Here is a 19,476-nt window from a genome sequence, read left to right on the forward strand (position 1 = left end):
CTGGGTCACTTTAAGATGAGGGAACAAGTAAACTGATTTGCAGGTTTTTGGACTCATTACTACACCAATCTATTCTCAAAAGAAATATGAATGCACTGTACCACCACAGTTACTACTTAGTGTAGCTGCCGTTAGCTAGTTCTGTCTGATGATGTTGTTGTGTTTTGTGAATTTTATTTTTTCATGTGTTTTAATGAAATGGTGTTTTGTTTTGACCCTCAAGGCCATCCGTAGACTTGTATCTCTCTATGATCATTTGAACATACACATAGTCTGATTATCATGAATCCCCAGAAAGAAACACACAAGCAAGACTTTCTTTGAAACCGGCAGACAATACAGAATCTGTCCTCTTTTTTACTGACTTACTACATGATGCATCAGGATGGGCTGTGAGCCTCAGGCAATGAAAGATTCTGGAACCAATTTAAAAGCTCAGAGTTTCAAAACTTTGATCCTGCAGTGACAACTCTGGTAATCGATTGGATGTTGTGGGAAAGTGCAGGGACATTTCAAAAGGGGGCTGGAGAGTGTCGGACAAAAGGATTTGATTTGTTGTGGGAAAATGTTTGCTGCACAACAACTTGAGCACAATGGTGCCTTTTTTTCTGTTGGATGACTCTTAAAGGCATAATACGCAGGGTTTGTCATCTCTGTTGTCGCTCCAAAAAAAGCTCTCTGGGTTGACCTAGGAATTAAATTCAACGATAAATCTCTTTCTCTAGAATCACTGACGCCAATAAATCTCCCAAACACAGCTGACAGAACAGGTGTGCCCCTTTGTTTTATATCTGTTGTTCTTTTCAGTTCAGTTACAATTTACATAGTTTTTTAGGAAAGCCCAGGATAGAATCATGCCAGGAGTCACATGCCAGTGGCTCTGTGAAGCATTTCTTTGACGAAAATGAATCATTAGCATGCTAACATGCTTACAGTGACAGTGCTAACATTCTAACATGCTAATTAACACCTGCTTAGCGTCAGCTGTTTTAGATTGTAGCATGTAACACAACATTTCCTAACTAAGCATACTAAGATGGCATACATGGTAAACAAGACATATGTTGTTTACCACGTATGCCATCTTAAGTTAGCATAGTATCATGCTAACACTTGCTTGCTAAGTATAGTGTTTACCAGGTTGGCAATCTTTGGTTAGCACTGTAACATACTAACATTTGCTAGTTAGCATTGAAAACAAAGTACAATAAATCAAAATAATGGGGGAAAAAATAAATTTAGACTAGATGATGGCAGTAAAACCAAAAGAAAATGACTGGAGGAAAAGTCAAGAATGAGTGCAAAGTTTCATGTCACTAGTTATATTCATGTTAGTCTGGACAAAAGTGGTGGATGGAGATACTGCCAAGTGGCTAAAAATGTAATATGTACCTATTTTGTAAAGTAACGGAAAATGTGGTTTTATCTTTGTTGTGTTGTTGCAGAGCTAGTCGACATTTTGTAGGCTATCCACAATATATATCTATGTGTCTGGAAATCTCCTCAAAAGCACCTCATAAATGCAAGAAATGGGCAAAAAAAGCAAATATCACAATGCCATATAACCTAGATATCGATATTGTGACAATATTGTGGGGATGACTTTAAAAAATATTACCACAATGAGATTTTTGAATTAGCAGTAAATGTGTACATAATGTCTAAGTGGATGAAGGCACTAGAGGATTGTAAGTATTAGGACAAGTCGAACAGTCTGGTAAGTTCAGAAAATCACATCAGTTTACTGTAATGCGGCTTATAAAAAAAGACAACAATTATTGAAATATTACAATTTAACAATATCTAAATCAAATAAAAAATCAAACACAATATCTAGTCTCAATAATATGTATCTGTACATGTAATCATATTGATATTTTGCCCAGCTCTGTATTGTTGGAAGGAATTTCCCAAGATTCAATATAAAATTTGAAGAAAAAAACAAAGAAATTCAAACTAGAAATAACATTATTGTCAGCATTTTGTTCCTGACATATTTCACTCTCAGGACTTTTCTGCAGCAGCTGCTTCTGTGTAACGCTTTCCAACAGACACCCACTGCTCAGGATGTTAGAGTGTACTTATGTAGAGACCCACATGTAGAGATGGGAATAGAAGAACTCCAGTGACTCAGCGGTGATGTATGGTGGGGGACCAGCCCTGCCAAGCACCCACTCACCATTCACTGTGAGGATATGACAAACCATCAGGGGTCACATATAATGGTTTCAATCTTTTCTTCAGACTTATTGCCAGGAGAAAACACTTCCCCAGGTCCATTCCTACAGCCTCCGACAGTCATACAACCATTGAGTGTTTCTCATCTTAGCAGTACAATAATAAAAACCAAGACTTACTCTAATAGCTCTATCAACGCCCAGTCATTGCACAAGGTTATGTAACACGCAAGTTGTGAGAAAATCACTCACTCTAAAAGAGATATTTGGTTTCAATTGGTCTGATTCACACATACTACAAAACACTAGTCAGACAAAGCCAGCTTCAGTTTGGGCCTCTCATGTATTTGAGTCACAAATCTGAATCTTTGAAGCAACTTTTACTTTTGCTCTGAGAAAATTTCATGCAAAACTTTCAACAACCATGATGAAAAGATATGACTTCTGCTGCAAAAAGTAGTTTTTAACCGGTTTCTCAAAGTTGTGTTACTGTTTTTCATTAAATGACTTAACATTTGCACGTAAAACATGTTCTTGGGAACATTATCTAGTCTGCAGACTGTATTTTTATGCTGTTCACTTGTGTTTTTGTCCACCACATTGTGTATTCACATTTGGATGATTGTGCTTTTGTATACTCTTTGGGAAAAAAATGAAAGCGATCCTGTTGGCAGGAGTGAGTATCGATGGCACACAGCTGTCATGATACATATAATCCCTGCCAATGGTTTCACGCTATTCCACTGATTTGCCTTAAAAAAAAAATGCAGCGATGCGGCAACAAATTCAGGGACAAAGAAGAATGCAAGCCTGTAAACATGGATGTAAATGATGCTGGATTTGAAATACTAAGAATCGTTTGTATAAAAATAAGCGAGGAAGGTTTTAAGTGAATTCTTATGGAAACATTACATCAAATTAAACAAAAGTTGGTGGGGTCTGTTTTGGGCCCATCCTCAATCCAAGTTTCATGAAAATCTATTCTGTAGATTTTGTATAATCCGAGTGACAAACCAACAGACACAGATGAAAACATAAACTCCTTGGCGGGGTCATAACGTCTTTATAATTTGCATACGACACAATGTTTATACTGATACCTGGATAAGGTGACACCAGAGGAAGTAGAAAAAGGGTTTGAGAAGTCTGGAAATATCTTTATAACATTGAGTGTTGTTAAAAGACCTTCTGGGAATTTCAGTGAATTTCTTTAAAGATAGTTCAGTCCCTCGTTGAAGCTTTACAAGAAAAGAAGGGGAAACAGGAGTCTAGAGTGTGGATCCATGGCAAACCACAGGAAAAATACATCCCCCTTCCTGTTTGAGTTAAATCATAGTAGCTGTACATCCTGTACCTTCTGTGCTCTCTGTGGTGACCGAGCAGTGTAAACTGAGTGTTTGATTCATGCCTCGTGTTATTGTGCCGACCACAGATGACATGAGAGGGAGAGAGTCGGTATATTTGCTTATCCTCATATGTTTCCAGGTTAGACTGAGTGAATCTGTACTGTCAACAAATGAGGGAGTGGCCACAAAGAGAGCAGAGGAGGTAATTATGTTATCTATCCTCATCCCACCTCCAGGAGGATAAAGAGGCCTTTGTAGGAGCGGGATCAGGACTCTCTCAGTCCAGGTGGTCTTCACACGGAGACCTGAGGGGAAATAAGAAAGAAGAAGTAAGAGAAGAAAAGTTATTTTACTGACTTTATATACTTCTTCTTTATAGAAGAAGTAGAAGACACATAACTACTTGAGTTCCTCTCATCCAAGACAGGTGATAAAAGGCTTTACAAGATATGCACCGTCTGCGAAGTAATCCCCTAATAACATGGTATCATTTAACTGCAGCCAATAATGATACCTATCTGAGGGTGTCTGATTAAAACTCAACACTTTGTCTTGATCTGAGGGGTCGAGTATGTTAATGTTCTCCTTCCTGCTTCTGGTGGCCACCGTTGATATCATAAAGGGATTTTCTTGTTCACTTTTACCCTTTTGAGTTCTCATTTAACAGAGGAAAACTTAAATGTCAGAAAAAGATTCCTACATGAGTTTTACGAATAACATTTCCAGCGGAGGCGCGGCCGCTGCTTGTGTTATTAAATGACTTGAACAAAAACAGGATTTGAATGTCAGCACATTCAGATTTTTGGGGTATTTTTTGTGGACCAAGGTGTCACAGATCTACACGTCTCTGTAGTTACATTTTCGTCCAGACGGTGATAAAATAATACGAGAGGTCATGTAAGAGCATACTGAATGGGTCTGACTACACTTGTATAATGTATAATGTACATGTGTGGAATGACAACAAAGTGGGGAATCTGTTTAGGAAAATGCATGTACATGTCCTTCAGTCTTCCTAACATCTTCTGTGTATGTATTTTATGTAAGTCACTGTGTGTTTTGTATGTTATTTAAACCCTTGGGGAGTCTTGTCTTCGTCTGCAAAAATCTGTTCTAAAAGCAAAAGACCTGGGCTGGATTATACATGAGCTCAACATGGCTTCAGCTTCCACAGACCTCTGGTTAAAGAAGAGAGTGCATTCACTTTGGGCCCTTTAAATTTGTAAATGCATAGCTACCGCTCTGTTTCAGCCCTTGGTCCAGTCGAAAAGACAGTAAAAAGAGCTTTTATTGAACAGCCTTCAGTGTCTGTAAATGTTAAAATGCAGACTTCAGTGTGTGTAGGTGATAACGGGAGCTTTAAAGAGACTATAATGTTGTGCAGTTGCCCATTTCTTTAAGGGATATCACAATGTACTGAGAATTAATTTGAAGGGGTTCTGTGGAACTTCTATGTTGTGCTGGAAGTTGTTAGTTCATGTTAGCGGGGTCCATTTTGAATGTTAGCTACTGTCACTCTCTGTCAGCAGTGAGAGGCACTGAAACATGTCACATCTTTTGGACTGTTGCAGAAACTGTGACCCGAGTCTTTCACAGAGACCTCGACAGTCCAGGGGTGCCGTTCGGCTCAGTTGGTAGTGTGTCCCATGTACAGAGGCTTTGTCCTCGCTGCAGTGGCCCTGGGTTCGAATCTCGGCCTGGGGCCCTTTGCTGCGAGTCACTCCCTCTCTCTCTCATCCTGTTTCCTGTCGAAACCATAAACACACGAGCCAGTATCTCATCTCACTTCTTTACATGCTTGAAAACATGTGGGCTGATGTTGGGGAGGTGAAGATGTGTCTGATGTGCACCATCTCTTCTCAATGTTCCGTCTTTGAAGAAGTCATTTTAGGTGCAAAAATGAGCCGGCCAGCATGTCTGAGAGCAAAATCGGAGGCACTCGTCAAAGTACTCTGCAAGACACGTTTCTGTGTGTCTGAAAATACAGTTCACATTCAGGGAAAAACGCAGCACAGCCAGTTTGTTTCAAACAAGGGGCACCCAGGTGACAGATTGAACTCATGTGGATCAGTTTTGAAGCTGCCTGTGGGGAAGGTAGTTGAAGAATATGGAGAAAATAGAGGCAGTGACCAAAGTGAAGCAGCTTAAAGGTATTAGAATGGATGGTTCTGAAGACTTCTCTCCTCTTTACGCACTGTGTGGAGCCTGTACGTTTCATTGAGGGGGGAAAAAAATTGAAACTTTATGGGTGGGGCTTGGTGAGAGGAAAGAGAGGGAATGGTGAGGGAAAACAGTGGTTGTGTGTGTATGTATATGTGTGTGTGTGTGTGTGTGTGTTGGGAATTCAAAGCTGGGTGGGTCTACAGTGTTTCACATTCCCAAATCACTCCCGGGCTGTGCGTCAAAGCGCTTTCAGGTAACGTTTTTGTTTTTTTGTTTTTGTTTTTATCCACGTTGCTTATATCTGGTTAAGTTTTGTTTTGTGGAGTTCACGCTGTGAGACTTGTGCGTGTGTGTTTTATTTGCTGTTGTTCCGAGTGCGTAAAAGTGAAGTTAAAGCGTTGGGGAGATTTCCAGCAGCTCTTTGAAGAGTTGTACGGTTGTGACCGAGAGCGCAGAAAAGCGTGAAATGGACGCACGACTCCAGACTGTGAACACGGAGCGGATCAGTCAAGAGTTTTTTTTTATATTCCGGTGTAGAAGTTTTGAAATTTGTTCAATGCTGTTTTCTGCGGTGGTGTTCTCGCGCTCTTTTCGAAGTTGTTGACTATAGTACAGGGCCTGTGTGTGTGTGCGTGTGTAACGGAGCAGCACCCATTTGGGAATGCCCAAACACCGTCTAAACAAATGCGCCTTTCTTGTCAGCGGAAGCGGTCCGAAGCCGCGAAGAAGGAGTCGTTGGGCAAACGGCTGAAGTGTTTCTGTGTCTTGGTTCATTTAAGGTGTCAAATGAGAGAACATACGTTTGTCTCTGGGTTTTTTTTTCTCCTTCTGCACTCTGTGACAGCAGATGTGTGTGGTTGAAAAAAATAAAAGAGAAAAGAAACAAAAATGTGTGTGACCGAATGGTGAAGGGCGAGTTTGGACTTGCATGCTTACACAGGGCCCCTCCACCCCCCCTCTCTCTTCTCCCCTCCTCCTCTGTCAGAGTGGTTGTCCTTTTTGATTCAGACTGTTTTTATTTGGGACAGCTGTGTGTGTGTGTGTGTGTGTGTGTGTGTGTGTGTGTGTGTGTGTGTGTGTGTGTGTGAGAGAGAGAGAGAGAGAGAGAGAGAGAGAAATGATGCTTCCTCATGTTAAAGCCCTTGTTACATAAGTCTGTGTGTGGACAGTATATAATGAGGTGCATCCTTCCTCCTGTTATCAGTTCTCTCAGAGGGCCACGATGTTGATGCTGGCTGGAATCATTATTGTCCACATCACCACCATCATCCTGCTGCTGGTGGCCACCATTGATAATGTGAGTAAATATTTCCTTTGTGCAGATTTCCCTCAAACACTGACTTCCAATGTGAAAAACTACCAAGAAGGTGAAACTCCACAAGTGTTTCAGTGAATCAGATTGGTGATCTGAGAGCTGTTTGTCACAAGAACATCCGCATGTACTTATACCTTGTACCTCAAATTGTACTTAAATTTGAACAGTGCTTAACTTTACATAGGTTTACTTCAGTCATATTATTATTCATTTTAGCTTTCAGTCTCCTTGATTTCAAGTAATCTGTATCTGTCGCTCGACCCCTAATATAGTAATACTTGAAAAAAATTGCATGAGCTTAATTTATGCAGACTAAGTTATTCACATCAACTCATCACGGTTGAAATACTGTACTTTGCATTAAATTGTATAGAAGTTACTTAACAGAAAAAAATGGAAATTGAGCGTGAACCTGAAGTACTCCTGAGGTGCCAGACCTGACTCATTACCAGTGCTGGTGTTGGGCAAGAATGGCTTATTTTGTGAATCACTATAGTACTGTGACGGGCCGGTGCGAGCTGGTTGGCATGCCAACACCAATAGATATCTCTGCAACACAACACATAGACGTCATAACGTCAAACAGTTGTTTCTGCACATTCTCTCGATAACTTTGCTGATCTTTTTTAAACTAAAATTCTTACGTATTGACACTTTTAACACACAACTGTCATCAGGGCAACAACAAAGGGGGTTTTATATGAGTACCTAAGCAAATACAAACAACTAAAGCCCTGTGTGTTTAACTATGGAAGCTCAGGTCAGCACGTGTCATCAAACCACTTGGAAATGCCCAGGAATCAAATGTCAGAAGATTTGTTTTTGCTACTCACAGAGAAGGGTTGCAACACTGTGAGACACTCACAGTATGATAAGGATCTAAAAAAAATATCACAGCTGCACCACACAAATACTGTCAACATCATCAAGTGCAATGACCCTTAAAGGAGTGAAAACACAAGGGTTTTTTTGTTTTAAAGAAGGTTTTTAGGTCCTGACAGACATTAAACCTGATATGTAAGCTGATATGCAAGTGTGCACAGTATGATAACTGTCAGTTTTGACACCATTGTGTACTCTGAAACCAGCACACCACTGCAGCCCTACCCACAGAGTTGCACAGACTTTCATCAAGCTTTGCATAATATATAAAGTCTGACAGTGAGTACGTCTGTCAGCAGGTGCATGTGTACGAGTGTGGGATGATTTAGTTTTAACACTAAGTTGTAACAAAGAATCTGCAAAACCTTTACTGAATATCTCTTTGTTTGGATGCGACGCTCTCTGTGTGCCTCGACGTTCCCTGACAACTTGTGTTCATTCTTGTCTGCCTCCGCGTCTCCAGGCCTGGTGGATCACTGATAGTATGTCAACTGACCTGTGGGGCAGCTGGGAGATGGCAAACTCAGTCTGGCTCTACACCAACCTGAAAAACTACCCAGAAGGTAAAACTCTCACAAGTGTTTCAGTGAACCAGATTGGTGATCTGAGAGCTGTTTGTCACAAGAACATCCCTATGTACTCATATATACTTGAATGTGAATGTTGAGATGTAGATGGATGGATTGGATGCTGATCAGGGCTCTGTAGCCAGACAGAAATGACACACTACACATTTTAGACAATCTGAGACATGAACACTGTAAAACTGTTGAAAACAAACAAACAAGACAAAAAAGAAGGTAAGAAAAAATAAACTCCACTAGAATCAGCTATATCACCTATTTTTTAGACATGGTCTATAAAAATGGTTTTGATAATGTTAGTTGTATTAACAGAGCAGTTTTAAAGCAGATTGCCATGTTTCTGTGTTGTCGTGTCAACTGACTGTGTGTCTGTCCTGTTTTCAGAGTATCTCCAGACGGTTCAGGCCACCTCGGTGCTCGCCTGCGTCTTTTCCATTCTGGCCCTGTTTGTGTTTGTGGCTCAGCTGTTCACTCTGCCCAAAGGCCAGAGGTTCACCTTCACTGGCATTTTACAGCTAATCGCCTGTAAGTGACCTCGAGTCTAAAGTCCGACCTGCATGTGTGAGGAATATTGATTTATCTGTCTGCTACTTAGAGCTGAGATCTGTGAAATCCTATGGACGATAAATGCTTGAAGGGAAAAGGGAAATATGAGACCTCAGTATTTTTCAACCTGTATTTCTGTGTAACTGTGAATAATCTTATCAGATTGGACTGAGCATAGAACGTCTTAGCTTCTGACAGAAAAGCAAGATAACATGTATTCATTTTCTCTCAGAGGAAACTAGGAGCATGTCTGGACCTCCATTTAAATCCCTTACATGACATTTGACACAAAGTCTGTGCAAGCAGAGCTCAGCAGCAGCATGTGTCTGCATGATAGTGTTAAAACAAACATGGATACAAGAGGTTAGGGATTTTTCACTCATGTGTGATCCACATTCAAGAGTCTGCAGGTTTTCAGTTTAACCAAAAAACGATATAACAGTTCGACCTCAGGAAAATCACTGCAGTGGAGTTTTAACTGTCTGCGTATTTGGATTAATCTTCTCTGACTTCTGCCTCTCAGTCTTAAATGTCACACTGAGATGGTGTTTTCAGAACACGTTGTTCCTTTAAAGTATTTTTTGGTAGAATTGGCTGTAATAAGATGCCTGGGCAGGAAAAAATGTTGTTCAAATGTGGCTGTAACCAAAATCGTCCCTCGAGGTTAGACGCTGTGTGTACAAAAGGGGTGCAGAAGTGATTGTTAACAAATGTTAGCATGCCATTAAGAGCTCCAACAAATGGTACAATTATTGATTAACTGTTTCTCAGATAAATCAACCCAGGGTCTGTCAGTGATGTAATCAAGCCCACGGTGACATGTTCAAAAAAAGTTCAAGTCGACTACCAAACTGTTGCTGATTATTTTTCTGACTTTAAAATTCATTAACTAATCAAGCACAGGGGTTCAGCTCTCGTGCCAATACAATGGTCTCCAACGTAACCATTATATTGCGAGAACTGCAGGAGGATAGTAGGAGAGGGATGAGTAGACCAGAAGTTGCAGAAGTAGCAAAACTCCTGCAGGCTGTCTAGCATGCAAAAATACATTTATATGCCACGTTTCATTCTAGTTTGTTAAAAAGAAAAGTCTGCAAGCCTGCAACCAATCACATCCCCCACATGCAATGTATTAAGATGAATAACAAACATCAATTTCCCATCTGAAAGTCAACATCCAGTATAATAACATGAAGCAAAAGAGGGTGAAATACTGTAGACTGTAACGACCATAAAGGTGAGGTCAAATGTTCACATAAATAGCTAAATTCATGTTATGTTGATGCTGAAAGTCCCGAATGCTGAACTTAACAACATGGAGGGTGAAAATCAAATAATAAATAACAACTAGAGAAGGCAAGTTCAGCAGAAGACCTGTAAACTATGATATATCACAAAATGACTAGATAAAGAAGGTCTATTACGGATCATCTTCGTCCCGACGACAGTCCACAAAAAAACGTGCTGATAACAAACAAGTAATGGGATTTAACATGTATCATCATGTTTCTCATGTAACTGTGATTGCACTGGAACCATTCTTATTCATGAGCCTTAACTTATAAAAGAACAAGTCACAGCTTCTTAATGTGACAGTTTTCCTTCCTTTTCTGTCCCGCAGGCCTGTGCATAATGATAGCGGCCTCCATCTACACGGCCGAGCTCCACGCCAACGACAAGGTGGGAGGCTACGGACACTGCTACGTCCTGGCCTGGATCTCTTTTGTCCTCACCTTTCTCTTAGCGATCACCTACCTCGTCCTGCGGAAGAAGAGCGAGTGAGACGCAAAGGAGGAATGAGGGTAGATCTGGGATCCTATTACTTGTTTGAATTTGGGAAATTTAAGAGTAGGTTTCAGAAATTTGAGGAGGAAAAAAAAAAAAAAAACAACTGAAGATTGTGGATCTGCAGCTGGGAAAATGGGCGAATGATGTTCAATTGCTAACAAGAGCCATTTGTTTATATTTTGAATATTATACATTGAAATGGAAATCATGCTTACATAATATGAACAACTGAACAGAATTGACAGTGTGGACTACAAGAAACAACTATCAACAATGTTTAAAAGAATATTTATAGTAAATAAAACTTTAGTTCATAGTTATGTGACTGTTGACAATCAACTAAAAACTTAAGCCATGTCTGGCTATTAAGCCATTGTTTATTGCAAAGTTGTAACTGATGTTTTCAAAGCTTAACATTGCAATAAACGGCTTGTAAAGCATTCCATAGTTTGTTAACCATCAAATAAGTATTAACTTAAGTTAAATTAACTATAAATGTACCATTTATTCATGATGGCTACGACAAAGTGATACCAAATGATGTCTGTGATCAGGAATGTGCATCCTTCAATTAATAAATCAATTCTTTCTATTGTTTCACAAAAGGTAGTTAAATACAAGTTTGGAGAGCTCAGTACACACCCATCAGAACTGTAAAAGAATAGTTCAACATCATGAAAAAAAACCCTATTTGTTTTCTTGCAGAGGGTGATTATCAGAGGCTCAACAGCCAACTTACATTTGTGTGTTAGCAGTTTGTCTTTATGCTAAGCTAAGTTAAGCTAGTCTGCTGCTGGAGGTAGCTTCATGTTTACCACATAGATATGTGAGTAGTATCAATTTTCTCATCTAGATCTCTGCAGAAAATAATTTATTATCCCCCAAAATGTCAAAATATTCCTTTAAAGCTCCTTTTGGAAAATGCTGACACTTTGGGTTTTCCCACTTCATCAACACTGGTGCTTTTGGATGGTGGTTGACCCGACCGACGATCCCAAAGCATCAGTATTACTATCTCACCATCAGGAGTTTTAGGAACTGAACAAAGTTGACCATGTGGGAGGAGAAAGTAAGCAAAAGCCCCTTAAAGAAGTACTAGTTCAACCACAAGTGCTTATCAGCCTGTATCATCATGTTGTGAGGCGTACCGCTGCAGGTTTTCCCAAGTAGAGGAGTGAAATAATACTGTATCTGTGAAGGTATGGTGTTTTAGCAAAACTACAGCATTCCTGCTGCAGTACTTGAACAATCAGGAAAGACAAGCCTTAATTTTCAGCACGAGCAGTTTTAATCATGTATCATTATTTTACATTTGAAGTATAGTGTATCCTTTTTTTTAATCTATGCACATTGTAACCAGTATATTTTTGTAACTTTTTGTATTGAGTGTTTTTTTTTTTCTAACCATGTTTGATTTTGTCTGTAGTTGGCTGCTATCATAAGAAAAGTACATGCAATTTGTACAAGTGAACATTAAGTGAACCAGGGATGGAGGACAATGGCGTTATATTTCACCATATTTTGTAACTATGCAGTAGAAGGTTTTGTTTTGTAATGACATTGGAATTTAAGCCATATCATTTATTAATAAAAACAAGTTATATCACAAAGTCTTCATGTGTCGTCTGAATGCAACAAAATCCAAAACAGTCACTATTACGTAATAAATAAGCAGGCAGGTTTCCAGTTCTGTGGCCTTAACTCAAGTATGAACACACAACTTTTTATTAACATTAATTTAAATTTAATATTTGGGTTAGGGTTAGGCTTAGGGTTAACAGACCCTCACTTCAGACTCATGGATTTCCACTGATTTCTAAATCTGTGTGACTTTTCTTAACAGAGGCAAAGTTTTCTATTGCGTACAAGTTACAACATCATGGTTTTGAAAACAAGACTTCTTCAGGTCTTACAACAGACCCAGTCAGAAACAGGAATGTTCCATTATATAAAGTATGGTTCCCAGAGGAAGTGAGTTAAAACTGGACAGCACTAGATGCCTTGTCCAGACGGTGTGATGCGCTCCTGAACCACCAGGTGGAGAAGATGATTCTGCTCAGCAGTAAGAAATGGCCTGAGGAGGAAAAAGAAACTCATAAACGATATGGAAACTTCAAATTGTGAAGTGATAAAAATGATGCTCGATCCAGATCACAAGATGGAAATTTTAAATTTTTGAATGCTCACCACAGCTCCGTCTGAAGAGACTTGAGGGACTCTGTGTCTTTTTCTTGACACGCCATCTGCAAAACAGATTTGCTGTTATACGCTGCACAAATAAAACCATAACTGCGGATTCAGATGCCCTTGACAAGTTCTCAGAGTCTTGCGTCTTGTTTATGCACTCACATAAATGGAGCCTGTTCATCCAGAACAAGTTGCTTGACAGAATCGTTTTTATTAAGGGTATTAAAGTCATGAGTAAACATCAATCAACAGCTGTAATGATGGATTGACTCACACTGAAAGACAGAAGTAAAAGTCTGCTTACACCGACACCACCGCAAATAGAAAAAACATTATTCCATTGGCTAAGGATGACAAACTCCCGCTCATTTATCACTGTCACGTGAAGGCCATGAAGACCATCAATTTTCCTGTACGAGGCAGGAAGGATCAGGATCTGAACTGTACAAGTATGTGAATGATGAAACTCACCACGACTGACTGCAGGAGCAGGAAAACATTCTCAGGCAGGAAGGTCACTGAAGGAGAGGACAAGATCCATGTTTTCACCACTTCAAATAAATGTCACTCGAAGGATTCATGATAGCATTTCTACATTCCAGGTGAAAGGGAGTGTATATAATTCATAGGTTTTCTACTCTAATAATAGTTTAGGCGCACTCACCTTGGCTGTGAGGATCAAAAGACTCCCAGGCATATCTCTCCAGGGTCTGAGCGTGTTCTGGCAGCAGCTTCTGAGGTGGAGGCTGAAGAGTAAAAACAAGAAAGAGTCGGAGGATTAAATGAGAATGCAACAATAATCAACAGACATATTTCCTCCATTTATCCATGATTACAAGATAAATTGTGCTTTTTTTTCTCTCTGGATCACAACTTATGTCATTATCAAGGAATAACAAATTTACAACAATATTGAGATCATTTTACTGATATCGAAAACAAGCTTTGTTACCCCGAGATAACAAGATAAAACAATCCTCTAAATCACGATATAACATATGTTTGTTCCGTCTTAATACTAATGTTTTCTAGATCAGTAATGCTATACGATCATGTTACAATAAACAATATTGTTATTTCATAATAATGACATAAACAACGTTTGTTATCAGAAGATATTGAGAAATGTATCTCCAAAAAAGAAGAATATTTGCTGTCTGTGATAATGTTATAAATAACTTGTGAACTTGAGAAAACAGACACAATTTACGTCATCATCAAAGGACAACTGAACAAACAATGTATTTGACCCATGACTGTTAAGGGCCTCTGTAGATATCAATACTCTCAACCTGAGTAATGAAATATTTCTGTTGTGTTGCTGTTGTGAACGTTCCTTCTTTTAATTCAAGTGTTCTGCTTTCTGGCAGTTCACCCTTCAGCCTTTGATGGCTGAATCTAAAGACTAAACTAAACACTAAAGTACTGACACATATTCAGGTTGCTGCGTATCTGTGGGAAAATGTTGCATGAGGTACACAGTGTTTCATCCCAACTATCTATAAAGCCCTCTCAAAAATACTAATACTAATTATATAAAAATGAAAAACACAGAACTTATTGAATTTACTTAAGTAAGCTGTTGTGATTTTTTTTTCTTGCAATATCTTCCACCATAAAATCATGTTTACCTCGAGCAGCATCAGTAGTAGTACTCTGGAGATCTCACATTTTGCCACAATGTCGAGAAATGCACCTTTTTCGGGAAAATTAGGACACAGAAGACAAGACCAAAAACATAAGAGCAGAAAAGAGACACCACTGTAATCCCATCCTGTTTTATTTTTTATTTTGTTTAAACATCTAGCTTTTGATCTCAGCATTAAATCAAAATCCTTATGCCTACATTTTTTTTGTTTTGTACATATTACATTTAGGGTTTCAAAATTATTTTTAGCAGGCTTTTGATAAAAGCAAAACCTCACCAACAGGCGTGCTGGTGCCTGGTAGCTGCAGTCCTCTCTCCTGGCACATCAGCTGCATCTCTGTGAACACTGACAAAGCACCATCGTAGTCACCTGCAAAAAAAAGTCAAAAGTCAAATCATATACGCACACGAAACCCAAAGAAGCAACATATCTGATGTAAATGGACAGACTGAACTCACGGGTGAGAATTTTACATGTGGCCATTTCTCCCATCGACAGTAGGGCTTCAATTGGCGTCTGTGTCTGCAGCTCTGCAGCTCTCTGGTAATGAACGATAGCCTCTCCTGGTCTATTCATCTCCTATTGCAACCACAGGAGTTGAGATGGACAAGACATTTGAGTGACAGCATATAAATTTAATATTAATTAATAATAATTTATCTTTATGGGCGGCTTGAAGCTATGATCCGAAGTTTTACCTTGAGTGCATTGCCGAGTTCTAGACAGAGGCTGGCTGCCATCACAGGCTGGTTCATCTCAATGTACACCTGTAACCCATTTGTACATCAGCATTATCTCACGGCCTCTATAGAAATGTCAAGACAATACAGTTAATGTGCTCTGTGTGTGAAATCTTTACTGCAAACTGCTATGTATTCCATAAAAATGACCTACAGAGCACAAATGCTGCTTCATACACAGTAAATGTCATCAAAAACTTGGACTCATTGTCTACCTTGATGGCAAAACTGTAGCAGTTGAGCGCAGCCTGAAGGTGCTCATCAAATCCCGGTGCCTGCAGCGCCCTGTTCTCCTTCTCAGAAGAGAGAAAGAGGCGGGCAGCATCCGTCAATGCCAGGGCCTCTCCAGGGGCATTGAAGAGAGTCTGCTCACACCTGTGGTGAAGACATTCAGGGCGTTTAACAACAGCAGATGCACCACCAACAGTAAACATGTCATCTCCGTGAATGATACAGGCTCCCCATGGGTTAATTACCAACACCTCCGTCACCCCGCGGCTGTTTATTCTGTCGGCACTCACTCGACTGTGCCTGTATGACGTGATCTGTCTGGTTGCTAAATCGTTGACATGTAGCATTGCCTTTAGACCAATGAGTGTGTATTGAGACAAAAACATAGTAGCGACAGTCCCAGACAACATGATATGATCTACCTGACAGATGGTTGGAGAAATTAAGAATGACTTAACTAATGTTCACAAAATGTAGTTCCTTTCTGTCTTTCTCTACATAATTCTTCTTATTTTATACTTTCCAAATTACAATTTTAGAATGAAGGAGCTTTCCCAAATTATTAATATTAAGTTCCAGTTGCAGAAGCAGGACATAGTGTAAAATAGGGAACAGGCTCACACCGTGAGAACAGCTTCATACCAAACAGCAGCGTTAATAAAGGGCACAATGAAATGTCCACTCACCGAGCCATGGCCAGGTTACAGAAGGCAGCATACTGAAGGCAGTCCTGCTGCTTCAGCTCCTTGGCCAACTGACCTGAAACACAGTACAAGCAATATGAGGAAAACTGAGAAGAACCCGTTGATCGGGGTAAATATTTTGTCAAGGGTTAAGAGAGGCTGTCGCTTACCAAACTGCTCACTCGCCTCAGCTACATTGGGCTTACGGAGAAAACGTCTGCCACAAGGGAAAAAAAGTCTTACAATTTTGTAAAACACGACAATTAGCTGGTTAGCATGTTATCTCATATACACTTCTGTTAGCTGGTACGGTGCTAAACAGAGGAATGAATGTGTGCTTTGCTAGTTTTAGCCATTTCAGGCAGCTACCGTTACCGTTAGCTGTCGAATAACTGATTAACACATCATTTACTTATTTCTATAAAACAGCAAAGAACAGTTATAATAAAGCCTAATTCTGTTTGTATTACAAAATGCATACATGCACACAAATATAGGTTTAATACTGTCATATGACACTGACAGTAAAAAGAGAGACAGGCTAACGGTTAGCTTAACCTAGCTTATTAATGCTAGCTGTATCGCCTATCTGTACCAATGTGCAATGCAATGTTAAGATAATCCTGATGTTCGATACTCTTTCTACTCGATATAATTAAACGTAACGCCTTACTTTTTAAGTTTGTTTGACACAGCACGGTATCTCGCCAAAAAGTCGCCCTCCGCAGCCATGGTCGATGCAAAAATAACACAACAAATCAAACCAGGAAGTGCAACTGACAGGAGCGTGAGCATTGGTCATCGTACATAAGAGGGTGTGGCTTTTCATAGAAGGAAATGTCCATATTAGGAGGGATAATAGGGAAATAGCAGAAATCACACTGACTTGATTCTCAAGTACTGTACTTAAAAAAAAAAAAAAGTATTTATGCTATTTCATGCTTTTACACTAGAGCGTAATACTGTACTTTATTGTTTGAATGTACATTTTACTCCAAAACATGTCTGAGAGCTGTAGTTACTTTACATAAAAAACCAAACATTGTAATACAGTAAATTATACCTCTGACAGTAGATTTAAAAAAAAAGTTAGAATTAACATCACTGAAACCTCCTACAACATTAAAATGCTGGATACTTGTTAATATATCCATAATAATACATCAACAGTACAATACAGTAGGTAATAAAGGTAATTTTGCCAGCATAGTGAGTTTTTTTTACAACATACATTTGCAATGCAGTATGTTAACATTGTAACTGGTGCTTTTATTTTTAAAGAATCTAAGTCTCTTCCTGTGACTGGTATAAGGTGACAATGTCACAGAAAACCAATCTTAAATCATCTCAGCTCCTGGAACGCCGTTCAAAAGTTCTCGTAGACGGACTCCAGTGCGTCTTCACTCTGGGGTTGTGTGGTTTGCACCATCTGTGGAGGAAGTAGAGGACATGTCACTAACTGTAGGTTTAATTGTTTTTGTGATAACAGAAAATGTGACAGGGCACCTGAAGATCACACTGACCGTTTTTTTGGGCTCCTTTTTCTTGGGTTTAGCTTTGTTTTGCTCTGGCTCTCTGCTGGCAGCTGAGGTGTCCAGCACATCATAAATGGACCTGGGCCGAGGTTCTAGACTCTGAGAGAATATCTCATGTCAGTTTCCAAGAAACATTAAAATAAATATTTAGTACAGGAAAGATGGAGGATGAATATGAGGTGGTACAATTTAATTCAAGTGAATTATGTCTGTCCCTACACTGATGTGAAGGAAGGTGCTTACAGCATAGAATGATGTAGACGTAGCTGTTAATATGTCCACGCTGTCTTTCTCCATCTCCTCCTCCCTGTCGTCTCTTTTCTGCTTTCGTTTTCGGCCAGTGTTGCCGCTGTCAGTGCTGTGTTCTTTCTAAAAGAAGAAACAAAAAAAAAGAGCATCAAGGTAATAGAAAAGTACCTAATGTGAGAAATCTAGCTGAGTACACGTTCAAATCAGACTGCTGGGAGAGCGGCGGGTTCAATCGAAATCTGTAAAGGATCCTCTGAGGTGATCTGATAGTTGTCTTAGACAAGATTTTGTGCTTCAACTAATGGTTAGTCTGTAACATATTTTTTTTCAATTCATCTCTTGTTTAGTCAATAAACTGTCAGAAAACAGTGAAACATGCCTGTTACATTTTCCTGAATCTGAGGGTGACATCTTACAATTACTTTTTTTGTGCAGTCAGTGGCCCAAAATCCCAAGATGTTCAGTTTACTATTGCACAAGACAAAAACAATGCAGCATATCATAAGAAATTGAGAGCTGGAGTTTTTAAAATGTTCCACTATTGCTTGAGAAAATCAGTTAGTTGCCAATTAATTTCAAGTCAAACGACTTATCAGTTAGAAAAGATGGGACTCATTGTTGACCCTGCCTGTTCATAACAACACAGTTTAAGTCTATGGCGAGGCAAATTCTCACAATGAAAACTGACAAACAGGCTGTCTTAATCTCTCCCTGATTACGAGCAGCAGGGCACATCTTACCCAATGTCCTCTGAAGACATACACTGAGCCGACCACACTGAAAACCAGCAGCACCGCTGTGAGCACAGCCACTATGATGCACTCTGTGTAGTCCGCTGTGGGCCTCTTGTAGCCGTCATCTGGAAAACACACCGCTCACTGTCAGTCTGTGCCAGGAATGCATCACAACTGGTCGGCAGAGGTTGGCAGATAAATGACTCATCTGTCAAGCAAGTAATCCACTGGCTGCAAATATTTAAGATCAATGGACTGTTTGCTTATTTACTTGATAGTCTGAGTTCATAGTCAGCATGGTAGACCATTAATTGCTCTCTACATGTTCAGTAGTTCCCAACCTATCAGGACCCTCCAAGGGATACTACAATAAATCTGAGGGGCCACATAATTATGAAATGGATGAGAAACCTCCAAGGGCAGACCTATTTAACTGATGGCCTTTGGGCCAGATTCCAGATTCCTTTGATCGGTTTGTTACAAGGCCAATTAGTCTTTTCATTAGTTATATCTGTTGCTAAGCACAAAAATATGCTTTCATTAAAAAGTTTTAACCCAGTTTGTTACAGCAGAGGGAATGTACTAGATTCAAACCAACAACCCTCTAGGATTAAAAGGGTGCATTTTTTATTACCAGTACTTTTGTACAGTTAGTGTTTTTTTTTTT

At 39.6% G+C, this 19,476-nt stretch overlaps 2 protein-coding genes across 2 annotated transcripts; one reads left to right on the forward strand and one right to left on the reverse strand.

Moving 5' to 3' along the window:
* Nucleotides 1-5,792: 5,792 nt before the first annotated feature.
* Nucleotides 5,793-12,411, forward strand: emp1 (epithelial membrane protein 1). The gene is made up of 5 exons (XM_037109971.1): nt 5,793-5,939; nt 6,891-6,983; nt 8,347-8,446; nt 8,852-8,992; nt 10,635-12,411. Exons 2-5 carry the CDS (start codon nt 6,909-6,911, stop codon nt 10,793-10,795), a joined length of 477 nt encoding a protein of 158 aa, XP_036965866.1. The 5' UTR covers nt 5,793-5,939; nt 6,891-6,908; the 3' UTR covers nt 10,796-12,411.
* Nucleotides 12,071-17,094, reverse strand: zgc:101679 (uncharacterized protein LOC450058 homolog). Its single transcript, XM_037109963.1, has 12 exons — nt 16,965-17,094; nt 16,462-16,508; nt 16,295-16,367; nt 15,593-15,752; nt 15,336-15,404; nt 15,096-15,216; nt 14,914-15,006; nt 14,620-14,684; nt 13,653-13,734; nt 13,460-13,506; nt 12,989-13,044; nt 12,071-12,875 (listed from the first exon to the last, which is right to left on the reverse strand). Exons 1-12 carry the CDS (start codon nt 17,084-17,086, stop codon nt 12,794-12,796), a joined length of 1,017 nt encoding a protein of 338 aa, XP_036965858.1. The 5' UTR covers nt 17,087-17,094; the 3' UTR covers nt 12,071-12,793.
* Nucleotides 17,095-19,476: the final 2,382 nt, after the last annotated feature.

Source organism: Acanthopagrus latus, chromosome 1, assembly GCF_904848185.1.
Source record: "Acanthopagrus latus isolate v.2019 chromosome 1, fAcaLat1.1, whole genome shotgun sequence".
Taxonomy (NCBI): Eukaryota; Metazoa; Chordata; class Actinopteri; order Spariformes; family Sparidae; genus Acanthopagrus; species Acanthopagrus latus.

What these genes read in the sequence shown, in the direction of transcription:
- emp1 (XM_037109971.1), top strand. Translation starts at nt 6,909, where the DNA reads ATGTTGATGCTGGCTGGAATCATTATTGTCCACATCACCACCATCATC. An exon ending in CCTGAAAAACTACCCAGAAG is followed by an intron (nt 8,447 to 8,851) that starts GTAAAACTCTCA and finishes TCCTGTTTTCAG; the next exon opens with AGTATCTCCAGACGGTTCAG. An exon ending in CATTTTACAGCTAATCGCCT is followed by an intron (nt 8,993 to 10,634) that starts GTAAGTGACCTC and finishes TCTGTCCCGCAG; the next exon opens with GCCTGTGCATAATGATAGCG.
- zgc:101679 (XM_037109963.1), bottom strand. Translation starts at nt 17,086, where the DNA reads ATGCTCACGCTCCTGTCAGTTGCACTTCCTGGTTTGATTTGTTGTGTT. An exon ending in TGAGGCGAGTGAGCAGTTTG is followed by an intron (nt 16,368 to 16,461) that starts GTAAGCGACAGC and finishes ACTGTGTTTCAG; the next exon opens with GTCAGTTGGCCAAGGAGCTG. An exon ending in GCTACAGTTTTGCCATCAAG is followed by an intron (nt 15,405 to 15,592) that starts GTAGACAATGAG and finishes AATGGGTTACAG; the next exon opens with GTGTACATTGAGATGAACCA.